This window comes from Panulirus ornatus, chromosome 12 (genome assembly GCF_036320965.1).
Source record: "Panulirus ornatus isolate Po-2019 chromosome 12, ASM3632096v1, whole genome shotgun sequence".
NCBI classification, from domain to species: Eukaryota; Metazoa; Arthropoda; class Malacostraca; order Decapoda; family Palinuridae; genus Panulirus; species Panulirus ornatus.
In genome coordinates, this window is record NC_092235.1 from 58,842,490 (window position 1) to 58,855,541 (window position 13,052).

Genomic DNA, 13,052 nt, shown 5'->3' on the forward strand with positions numbered 1-13,052 from the left:
AGGAATCTGTTCGTGTGAGAAGAGACTATGGAGTCGACATTTTCTCGCTGGAATCCCATGTAAGAGAATTGTAAGAGTGACAAATTGTTTACTGGATAATCTTAGAATGGCTTTCACGTACATGGATGTGGATAACATTAGCATTTGTTTACTGGTAAAGTATATATTACATACATATATTACATATCTTACATATCGTGTAAGATGTGACACTGTTAACTCCATCATGTGTGTCTCTGTATATTTTCCTCTCCATCTGTCATTTGTTACTGTTAGCTTGTGAAACAGAAGAAGGAGTCACGCGGGGAGTGCTCATCCTCCTCGAAGGCTCAGATTGGGGTGCCTAAATGTGTGTGGATGTAACCAAGATGTGAAAAAAGGAGAGATAGGTAGTATGTTTGAGGAAAGGAACCTGGATGTTTTGGCTCTGAGTGAAACGAAGCTCAAGGGTAAAGGGGAAGAGTGGTTTGGGAATGTCTTGGGAGTAAAGTCAGGGGTTAGTGAGAGGACAAGAGCAAGGGAAGGAGTAGCAGTACTCCTGAAACAGGAGTTGTGGGAGTATGTGATAGAATGTAAGAAAGTAAATTCTCGATTAAAATGGGTAAAACTGAAAGTTGATGGAGAGAGATGGGTGATTATTGGTGCATATGCACCTGGGCATGAGAAGAAAGATCATGAGAGGCAAGTGTTTTGGGAGCAGCTGAATGAGTGTGTTAGTGGTTTTGATGCACGAGACCGGGTTATAGTGATGGGTGATTTGAATGCAAAGGTGAGTAATGTGGCAGTTGAGGGAATAATTGGTATACATGGGGTGTTCAGTGTTGTAAATGGAAATGGTGAAGAGCTTGTAGATTTATGTGCTGAAAAAGGACTGATGATTGGGAATACCTGGTTTAAAAAGCGAGATATACATAAGTATACTTATGTAAGTAGGAGAGATGGCCTGAGAGCGTTATTGGATTACGTGTTAATTGACAGGCGCGCGAAAGAGAGACTTTTGGATGTTAATGTGCTGAGAGGTGCAACTGGAGGGATGTCTGATCATTATCTTGTGGAGGCTAAGGTGAAGATTTGTATGGGTTTTCATAAAAGAAGAGTGAATGTTGGGGTGAAGAGGGTGGTGAGAGTAAGTGAGCTTGGGAAGGAGACTTGTGTGAGGAAGTACCAGGAGAGACTGAGTACAGAATGGAAAAAGGTGAGGACAATGGAAATAAGGGGAGTGGGGGAGGAATGGGATGTATTTAGGGAATCAGTGATAGATTGCGCAAAAGATGCTTGTGGCATGAGAAGAGTGGGAGTTGGGTTGATTAGAAAGGGTAGTGAGTGGTGGGATGAAGAAGTAAGAGTATTAGTGAAAGAGAAGAGAGAGGCATTTGGACGATTTTTGCAGGGAAAAAATGCAATTGAGTGGGAGATGTATAAAAGGAAGAGACAGGAGGTCAAGAGAAAGGTGCAAGAGGTGAAAAAAAAGGGCAAATGAGAGTTGGGGTGAGAGAGTATCATTAAATTTTAGGGAGAATAAAAAGATGATCTGGAAGGAGGTAAATAAAGTGCGTAAGACAAGAGAGCAAATGGGAACTTCAGTGAAGGGTGCAAATGGGGAGGTGATAACAAGTAGTGGTGATGTGAGAAGGAGATGGAGTGAGTATTTTGAAGGTTTGTTGAATGTGTTTGATGATAGAGTGGCAGATATAGGGTGTTTTGGTCGAGGTGGTGTGCAAAGTGAGAGGGTTTGGGAAAATGTTTTGGTAAACAGAGAAGAGGTAGTAAAAGCTTTGCGGAAGATGAAAGCCGGCAAGGCAGCAGGTTTGGATGGTATTGCAGTGGAATTTATTAAAAAAGGGGGTGACTGTATTGTTGACTGGTTGGTAAGGTTATTCAATGTATGTATGACTCATGGTGAGGTGCCTGAGGATTGGCGGAATGCGTGCATAGTGCCATTGTACAAAGGCAAAGGGGATAAGAGTGAGTGCTCAAATTACAGAGGTATAAGTTTGTTGAGTATTCCTGGGAAATTATATGGGAGGGTATTGATTGAGAGGGTGAAGGCATGTACAGAGCATCAGATTGGGGAAGAGCAGTGTGGTTTCAGAAGTGGTAGAGGATGTGTGGATCAGGCGTTTGCTTTGAAGAATGTATGTGAGAAATACTTAGAAAAGCAAATGGATTTGTATGTAGCATTTATGAATCTGGAGAAGGCATATGATAGAGTTGATAGAGATGCTCTGTGGAAGGTATTAAGAATATATGGTGTGGGAGGCAAGTTGTTAGAAGCAGTGAAAAGTTTTTATCGAGGATGTAAGGCATGTGTACGTGTAGGAAGAGAGGAAAGTGATTGGTTCTCAGTGAATGTAGGTTTGCGGCAGGGGTGTGTGATGTCTCCATGGTTGTTTAATTTGTTTATGGATGGGGTTGTTAGGGAGGTGAATGCAAGAGTTTTGGAAAGAGGGGCAAGTATGAAGTCTGTTGGGGATGAGAGAGCTTGGGAAGTGAGTCAGTTGTTGTTCGCTGATGATACAGCGCTGGTGGCTGATTCATATGAGAAACTGCAGAAGCTGGTGACTGAGTTTGGTAAAGTGTGTGAAAGAAGAAAGTTAAGAGTAAATGTGAATAAGAGCAAGGTTATTAGGTACAGTAGGGTTGAGGGTCAAGTCAATTGGGAGGTGAGTTTGAATGGAGAAAAACTGGAGGAAGTGAAGTGTTTTAGATATCTGGGAGTGGATCTGGCAGCGGATGGAACCATGGAAGCGGAAGTGGATCATAGGGTGGGGGAGGGGGCGAAAATTCTGGGAGCCTTGAAGAATGTGTGAAAGTCGAGAACATTATCTCGGAAAACAAAAATGGGTATGTTTGAAGGAATAGTGGTTCCAACAATGTTGTATGGTTGCGAGGCGTGGGCTATGGATAGAGTTGTGCGCAGGAGGATGGATGTGCTGGAAATGAGATGTTTGAGGACAATGTGTGGTGTGAGGTGGTTTGATCGAGTAAGTAACGTAAGGGTAAGAGAGATGTGTGGAAATAAAAAGAGCGTGGTTGAGAGAGCGGATGAGGGTGTTTTGAAATGGTTTGGGCACATGGAGAGAATGAGTGAGGAAAGATTGACCAAGAGGATATATGTGTCGGAGGTGGAGGGAACGAGGAGAAGAGGGAGACCAAATTGGAGGTGGAAAGATGGAGTGAAAAAGATTTTGTGTGATCAGGGCCTGAACATGCAGGAGGGTGAAAGGAGGGCAAGGAATAGAGTGAATTGGAGCGATGTGGTATACCGGGGTTGACGTGCTGTCAGTGGATTGAATCAAGGCATGTGAAGCGTCTGGGGTAAACCATGGAAAGCTGTGTAGGTATGTATATTTGCGTGTGTGGACGTATGTATATACATGTGTATGGGGGTGGGTTGGGCCATTTCTTTCGTCTGTTTCCTTGCGCTACCTCGCAAACGCGGGAGACAGCGACAAAGCCAAAAAATCAAAAAAAAAAAAAAAAATATATATATATATATATATATATATATATATATATATATATATATATATATATATATATATGTATATATATATATATACATATAGATATATATTTTTTTGTCGCTGTCTCCCGCGTTAGCGAGTTAGCGCAAGGAAACAGACGAAAGAATGGCCCAACCCACCCACATACCCATGTATATACATACACGTCCCCACGCAAATATACATACCTATACATCTCCATGTACGCATATATATATATACACACACAGACATATACATATATACACATGTACATAATTCATACTGTCTGCCCTTATTTATTCCCATCGTCACCCCGCCACACATGGAATAACAACCCCCTCCCCACTCATGTGTGCAAGTTAGCGCTAGGAAAAGACAACAAAGGCCCAATTCGTTCACCTTCAGTCTCTAGCTGTCATGTAAGAATGTACCGAAACCACACCTCCCTTTCCACATCCAGGCCCCACAGAACTCTCCATGGTTTACCCCAGACGCTTCACATGCCCTGGTTCAATCCATTGACAGAACGTCGACCCCGGTATACCGCATCGTTCCAATTCACTCTATTCCTTGCACGCCTTTCACCCTCCTGCATGTTCAGGCCCCGATCACTCAAAATCTTTTTCACTCCATCTTTCCACCTCCAATTTGGTCTCCCACTTCTCCTCGTTCCCTCTACCTCTGACACATATATTCTCTTGGTCAATCTTTCCTCACTCATTCTCTCCATGTGACCAAACCATTTCAAAACACCCTCTTCTGCTCCCTCAACCACACTCTTTTTATTTCCACACATCTCTCTTACCCTTACATTACTTACTCGATCAAACCACCTCAAACCACATATTGTCCTCAAACATCTCATTTCCAGCACATCCACCCTCCTGCGCACAACTCTATCCATAGCCCACGCCCCCCAATCATACAACATTGTTGGAACCACTATTCCTTCAAACATAGCCATTTCTGCTTTCCGAGATATTGTTTTCGGCTTCCAAACATTCTTCAAGGCTCCCAGAATTTTCGCCCCCTCACTCACCCTATGATTCACTTCCGCTTCCATGGTTCCATCCGCCGCCAGATCCACTCCCAGATATCTAAAACACTTTACTTACTCCAGTTTTTCTCCATTCAAACTTACCTCCCAATTACCTTGACCCTCAACCCTACTTTACCTAATAACCTTGCTCTTATTCACATTTACTCTTAACTTTCTTCTTTCACACACGTCACAAAACTCAGTCACCAGCTTCTGCAGTTTCTCACATGAATCAGCCACCAGCGCTGTATCATCAGCGAACAACAACTGATTCACTTCCCAAGCTCTCTCATCCACAACAGACTGCATACTTGCCCCTTTTTCCAAAGCTCTTGCATTCACCTCCCTAACAACCCAACCATAAACAAATTAAACAACCATGGAGACATCACACACCCCTGCCGCAAACCTACATTCACTGAGAACCAATCACTTTCCTCTCTTCCTACACGTACACATGCCTTACATCCTCGATAAAAACTTTTCACTGCTTCTGACAATTTGCCTCCCACACCATATATTCTTAGTACCTTCCACAGAGCATCTCTATCAACTCTATCATATGCCTTCTCCAGATCCATAAATGCTACATACAAATCCATTTACTTTTCTAAGTATTTCTCACATACATTCTTCAAAGCAAACACCTGATCCACACATCCTCTACCACTTCTGAAACCACACTGCTCTTCCCCAATCTGATGCTCTGTACATGCCTTCACCCTCTCAATCAATACCTTCCCATATAATTTGCCAGGAATACTCAACAAACTTATACCTCTGTAATTTGAGCACTCACTCTTATCCCCTTTGCCTTTGTACAATGGCACTATGCAAGCATTCCGCCAATCCTCAGGCACCACACCATGAATCATACATACATTGAATAACCTTATCAACCAGTCAACAATACAGTCACCCCCCTTTTTGATATATATATATATATATATATATATATATATATATATATATATATATATATATATATATATATATATATATGTATATATATTTTGAAGGTTTGTTGAATGTGTTTGATGATAGCGTGGCAGATATAGGGTGTTTTGTTCGAGGTGGTGTGCAAAGTGAGAGGGTTAGGGAAAATGATTTGGTAAACAGAGAAGAGGTGGTAAAAGCTTTGCGGAATTTGAAAGCCGGCAAGGCAGCAGGTTTGGATGATATTGCAGTGGAATCTATTAAAAAAGGGGGTGACTGTATTGTTGACTGGTTGGTAAGGTTATTTAATGTATGTATGACTCATGGTGAGGTGACTGAGGATTGGCGGAATTCTTGCATAGTGCCATTGTACAAAGGCAAAGGGTATAAGAGTGAGTGCTCAGATTACAGAGGTATAAGTTTGTTGAGTATTCCTGGTAAATCATATGGAGGGTATTGATTGAGAGGGTGAAGGCATGTACAGAGCATCAGATTGGGGAAGAGCAGTGTGGTTTCAGAAGTGGTAGAGGATGTGTGGATCAGGTGTTTGCTTTGAAGAATGTATGTGAGAAATACTTAGAAAAGCAAATGGATTTATATGTAGCATTTATGGATCTGGAGAAGGCATATGATAGAGTTGATAGAGATGCTCTGTGGAAGGTATTAAGAACATATGGTGTGGGAGGCAAGTTGTTAGAAGCAGTGAAAAGTTTTTATCGAGGATGTAAGGAATGTGTATGTGTAGGAAGAGAGGAAAGTAATTGGTTCTCAGTGAATGTAGGTTTGCGGCAGGGGTGTGTGATGTCTCCATGGTTGTTTAATTTGTTTATGGATGGGGTTGTTAGGGAGACGAATGCAAGAGTTATGGAAAGAGGGGCAGGTATGAATTCTGTTGTGGATGAGAGAGCTTGGGAAGCGAGTCAGTTGTTGTTCGCTGATGATACAGCGCTGGTAGCTGATTCATGTGAGAAACTGCAGAAGCTGGTGACTGAGTTTGGTAAAGTGTGTGAAAGAAGAAATTTAAGAGTAAATGTGAATAAGAGCAAGGTTATTAGGTACAGTAGGGTTGAGGGTCAAGTGAAATGGGAAGTAAGTTTGAATGGAGAAAAACTGGAGGAAGTAAAGTGTTTTAGATATCTGGGAGTGGATCTGGCAGCGGATGGAACCATGGAAGCGGGAGTGAATCATAGGGTGGGGAGGGGGCGAAAATCCTGGGAGCCTTGAAGACTGTGTGGAAGTCGAGAACATTATCTCGGAAAGCAAAAATGGGTATGTTTGAAGGAATAGTGGTTCCAAAAATGTTGTATGGTTGCGAGGCGTGGGCTATGGATAGAGTTGTGCGCAGGGGGGTGGATGTGCTGGAAATGAGATATTTGATGACAATATGTGGGGTGAGGTGGTTTGATCGAGTAAGTAATGTAAGGGTAAGAGAGATGTGTGGAAATAAAAAGAGCGTGGTTGAAAGAGCAGAAGAGGGTGTTTAGAAATGGTTTGGGCACATGGAGAGAATGAGTGAGGAAAGATTGACCAAGAGGATATATGTGTCGGAGGTGGAGGGAACGAGGAGAAGTGGGAGACCAAATTGGAGGTGGAAAGATGGAGTGAAAAAGATTTTGAGTGAACGGGGCCTGAACATGCAGGAGGGTGAAAGGAGGGCATGGAATATATATATATATATATATATATATATATATATATATATATATATATATATATATATATATATATATATTCTTTTTTTTATATCTATTTTGTTTTGTCGCTGTCTCCCGCGTTAGCGAGGTGGCGCAAGGAAATAGACGAAAGAATGGCCCAACCCACCCACATATACATGTATATACATACACGTCCACACACGGAAATATACATACCTATACATCTCAATGTACACATATATATACACACATAGACATATACATATATACACATGTACATAATTCATACTCTCTGCCTTTATCTATTCCCGTCGCCACCTCGCCACACATGGAATAAGAACCCCCTCCCCCCTCATGTGTGCGAGGTATCGCTAGGAAAAGACAACAAAGGCCCCATTCGTTCACACTCAGTCTCTAGCTGTCATGTAATAATGCACCGAAACCACAGCTCCCTCTCCACATCCAGGGCCCACAGAACTTTCCATGTTTACCCCAGACGCTTCACATGCCCTGGTTCAATCCATTGACAGCACGTCGACCCCGTTCCAATTCACTCTATTCCTTGCACGGGAATATATATATATATATATATATATATATATATATATATATATATATATATATATATATTCTTTTTTATATCTATTTTGCTTTGTCGCTGTCTCCCGCGTTAGCGAGGTAGCGCAAGGAAACAGACGAAAGAATGGCCCAACCCACCCACATACACATGTATATACATACACGTCCACACACGCAAATATACATACCTATACATCTCAATGTACACATATATATACACACACAGACATATACATATATACACATGTACATAATTCATACTGTTTGCCTTTATTTATTCCCATCGCCACCTCGCCACACATGGAATAAGAACCCCCTCCCCCTTCATGTGTGCGAGGTATCGCTAGGAAAAGACAACAAAGGCCCCATTCGTTCACACTGAGTCTCTAGCTGTCATGTAATAATGCACCGAAACCACAGTTCCCTCTCCACATCCAGGCCCCACAGAACTTTCCATGTTTACCCCAGACGCTTCACATGCCCTGGTTCAATCCATTGACAGCACGTCGACCCCGTTCCAATTCACTCTATTCCTTGCACGGGAATATATATATATACATGTATATATATATATATATATATATATATATATATATATATATATATATATATATATATATATATATATATATATATTGAGTAAGAGAAAGAAAGAATTTTCTAGTTTATGTAAGTCTAATGTTTAAATGTTAGGATGGTGAAAATTATGGATATTGCAAACACTTCACAGAACACGGAACTATTCATGGAAATTGAAAAGATTTTTGTTTTTTGTGCATTTAATGTTTTGTCGATAAACGGATGAATGATTCGACATGTGTAAATGACAACATCTGGGATTCTGCCTCTTGTTAAACGACATAAGATATTCCTTTGTTGTTGTCACTGTGGAAAGTATGGGGAAAAAATGACTGAAATCTCTGCTTGCCTACCTCTTCTTGTGCACGGCCTCGTCTCTACAGTGAAGTCGGTGAACAGGTGTATGCCAGCGTCCTGGAATGTCATCAAGAAAGTATCGACATAAGCAGATAAGTAATGAGTAGAAGAAATTGATCTTAAGAAAATGAGTATTCTCACCATCATGTTTTCCCTGCGAAGGTGAACACTGCCAATCTGGTATATCGCTGCTCTCATTAAATACTTTTAAAGTTACTCTAGAATCCCCTGACCTGACTCGTAAGGGCCAAGTCAAAGGTCGCCTTTATTACACCCTGGAGGCCATGGCACCCTAATCCTGGTAGAGTAAAGATACATTTGACCTGATCTGCAAGGAGGTCATGTCAATCGCATGTTCACGAAAGGCCAGCGTTGTTGAGGATGTAATGAAAATGACCTTTCACCTGACTCCTGCAAGTCAGTTTTCACAAGGGTTATTCAGGTATGTGAATGTTAAAAGGATTTATCTCAAAAAGAAAAAAAGAAACTTACGTCAAATGCCTGTATAGCATCATGGTAGTCGCTGCTGTATGAGTAGACAGTTCTATGAGGAAAGATTTCGAAATCTGCAAAAGGAAAGAAAATGAAATGAATTTCAGCGTAGACTTAAGAGAAAGACATGTAAGTCAGCCTTGCATCTGAACCCGGCTCTATGACGTACTGAACCGAGTACATGCCATCAAAGTACAACGTAGGTGAATTCAGGAATGTTTGAATGCCATCTGAATGCTTTTACCTTTGTGAGAACTGATCCAGCAACGTCAGCCAAATAGAGAGCAAAGCAGTATCTATAGAAATGAGAATGAACAGAGTGACAGTAAGAAGATGAGCCAAATATATCATTGGACTTGGAGTCCTAAACAATAAGACTAAGCCTCAACTCTCCACTTTATATATGAGAGTGGAGGCCGGACAGTAGACAGGGGTGGATATAAAACATTTGAAGTGTCATTCAAAATTGCTGTTTAACTGAAAATAAAACGAGAAAGATGAAAACTAAGATATCAGAAGGAAATCCGTTTCAGCTTATCACAAAGGACAGAATGAGGAAGACAAGCCAGCACACTTTTCGTCTGATGAAGGTGTGTTTGACTGAACGATGAGCAAGCATCCTGAATAGAGATAAAAGCAGACTGGATTTCGGTATACCCTTTGCTCTCTATTTCCAGTATCATCACTAATGCATTGGTTTATCCATCAAGAGAACCATAACATACCTGGCCGAGTTGAAGTCTCTACTTCTGCTTCCTTCTGAAACTTAGCCTGACAATACTCTGTAGTCCTGGTATAGGAGTCGGTAAATGGTAGTGATCTGAAGGTATTCGTAAAGTCAAACACCTTCTCCAAAGTTAGGGGATCTGGTTTCTCAGCAAGCAATTCTGTGCTTCTGTCGACCACACCTGTTGTTAGAGATTGATTAATATTCAGTTGTAAGGTATGGCTGTCTGGCCTATTGTTGTTATATCAACAGGATTCGAAAGGAAAGAGAATCTTTTCATGTGATTCATAAGTCAAAGAACAAAGAAATGGAGAAATGTACATCAATTTGATGGCATGTTGTCATGAATATATGGGTTGTAGAACATGTTTCTTCTCTTTTCTTTTTTCTCCTCTCGTGCAAGAGGCAATTTGTAAAATATGTGTCTGAAAACACCATATGCCACCCATCAAAAGATTATTGACGTGAATGTCTTACCAAGACTGCATACGGAGTTCGGCTCTGAGGCAAGTGACAACGAGGCCTGTTCCCCTGGCTGAGCCTGAGCCAACGACCAGGTGAGGTTTACTGTGTTCTCTAGACACTTCTCCACTTTCAGCTCCCGAACGTCTGACACCACCTCCCCGTCATCACGGTTGTACCACACCAAAACCTGCAGCACATGAAATAGCCTCAATACGCACTCACACACACACACACACATACACGGATATGGTGTCAGTAGTCTCTTGCTGTTTGAATCAAATTGTACTAGTTTTACTGATTAATCAATGAATCATACAATCTTTTTTATGTTTTTTTTCCGGCTTCGGGACTGCACTGCAAATCATAAGAAGGAAATGATGGACAACTTTGGAAAGAGAAGTTCCTCGACAAGAATTTGTATCCTGTTTTGACCACTGACGATAATTCAACATCTCCACAGATGCCTTTTACTCGTGGCGTAACCGCTGAATGTAGACAGAGAACATTTTACGAACCATAACTTCGGGAGATGCTGCCGGGGGAAGGTACACCTTCACGTTGACGACCCCCCTGACGAAGTTCTCTGGAGGAGGAGGCAGAGGTTCCACCAAGTGCTCTTCACTGATGGGAAGATCACCGCTGATCAACTTATGCTTCTCGGTGTTCCAGTACTGAATCCTCCCGCGGGATATGACCTGATGAAACAAGATATTGTAATGTCAGTATTTTTTTTCTTTTTGTTTTCATTCTCTTAGTAGAGGAATATACAACATTTTTGTTACGCGTGGCAAAATTTTTCATAAGCATACGGCAGTATTCTGAAGGTATAAGTCAGTTGAGTATCAAAAGAGACAAACTAGGCACGTAATTCCATCGTTTCCTCACTTCTTCCTTTGCATCATCACCCTAAAGCCTCTCTACGCAATCAAACAACGATCAACTTCGGCAACTAGTGAACTCTTGACTGTCGAATTCAAGAGCCAGAGACGGATGGAGAGGAATTACCTGGACAGTAATGTGAGCTGAGCTCTGGTTAGTGGCAGAGAAGAGCACAGGCAGGACGTGTTCTTGGGCAATGCCTGGCACACACTTGAGCTTTCCCTCAGGGGCATGGATCAGCAGGGAGGAGTTGGACGGAGAGTAGTAGTGTCTCAGAGTCTTAGAGAACTGGGACTGATCCAAAGCGGCTCTGGTGTTAAGACTCTTTATCTGTAATGATTATTGTCTTTAACTGCAGCAGATTATCAATAACGTGTGTTGTTATAAATTCTCATATGTATATAACCACCATCATTTCTATGTACCATCTACCAAATGGCGTTGACACTGGAGTGAAGATTTACGGTTGGTGCTGGGGGTAAGTAAAAGAAATTCTGGGGGAAGCTAAATATGCCAGAAAATAGTGATGAATGGATGGTAAAGAGTGGAGGACATAAATCCCTGAATAGAGTAGTTAAAATGATGCAGAATGTTCATGAATGGGAAACAGACGACGAAGCTGGAAAGGAAAAATTATTTAGACCTCAAAAGATAACAGGAAACTATTTTCAAAGAAGATGGAGAATGGAATATATAAAAGGGTGAAAGTATATTAGACAAGTCTGTGTGTATGTTTGGAACAGAGGATGATGTATGAATAAAAGAAAAAATAATTGACGAATCATCTGAATGTTTAACATGCATTTTGATCAAAGATGAAGTTTATGCTTCACTAAGAAAAGAAGGAAAAGATACTAAGGAGCTGATAAGCTAACTTGATTTTGAAGTGTTATCTGCTCTTTTGTTTAGATAATTGTACGGGAGAAAAGAACATTTAGATGAAAGCATTTTGTTTTCTCGTGCCGTTTGAAATGTTCATCAGGCCGATGTTGAGATACATAAGAAACGCCAAGAAAAATAATACTGTGTATAGACGGGAATGCTCATTATCTCCTAGCAACATATTGTATCTTTACTTACTAATACTTTTTTGGTCTTGGGACTAGGCAGAACTACTGTGAAGATGCCATCTGGGGCGGTTGTCATGCTGTTACACCGGCCAACTGCACACACCTCCACGGGGACACCAGCTGCGGGAGAAGTATCTGGCAGCTGGGCTCTTAGCTGGGACAGGGTGAAGGACATATGAAACACTTGATCCTCAGATGGAGAAGGTAAGATATATAGTATTCAGTATAAAGTACAATCTGCCGGCACGACTCTCAGATACAGATGTATTCAGCAGAATCACTCACGATTTTGGCTTTCAAAATGTAGGAAGCAAGATGCACATGCAACACTGTATACATGATCTAACAACAAAGCCCTCATTTTTTTCTTTTGCAAAAATAAGAATGTATTTCATACAAGTTGTAGAAAAGAACGGCATAAGGATGATGATATGAAAGCTAGTAACAGAGCCCAATACACAGACTCTCCATCCTACACCTCAAAGGTTAAGACACAGTGGCTGCTTGTACTCGACTCTCTGATAGCTTCATCCTCAACTGTACTAAAAGGAAGAATTCGTATTCAAGAGAAAGTCTTCGTCACCTATGTTCTCACCTGTTCAGAAGACGGATGTACTTGATTTACGTTTCTACTGTAAACAGAATGATATCTGGGACACTTGTCTACTTTCTTTAATCATATAACCCCAGAATCTATATCATAATGCTCCTACAGCTTTAAGGCTGCGTTACAACTAGTGGAAAGTAAATGACAGAATCTTAGGGAGTGATGTTTTCATTCTTACA

At 41.2% G+C, this 13,052-nt stretch overlaps 1 protein-coding gene across 1 annotated transcript in view; it reads right to left on the reverse strand.

Annotated features, from left to right (window-relative positions):
* The window catches only part of LOC139752088 (alpha-1-inhibitor 3-like), a 49,098-nt gene that overhangs the window by 17,688 nt on the left and 18,358 nt on the right, over positions 1-13,052 (reverse strand). Inside the window, exons 8-14 of the mRNA XM_071667948.1 lie at positions 12,277-12,420; positions 11,323-11,526; positions 10,833-11,012; positions 10,330-10,504; positions 9,851-10,033; positions 9,126-9,199; positions 8,630-8,690 (exon numbers count right to left, since the gene is read on the reverse strand). Of these exons, the coding sequence (XP_071524049.1) occupies positions 8,630-8,690; positions 9,126-9,199; positions 9,851-10,033; positions 10,330-10,504; positions 10,833-11,012; positions 11,323-11,526; positions 12,277-12,420 (1,021 nt within the window). The remainder of the gene's footprint in view (positions 1-8,629; positions 8,691-9,125; positions 9,200-9,850; positions 10,034-10,329; positions 10,505-10,832; positions 11,013-11,322; positions 11,527-12,276; positions 12,421-13,052) is intronic.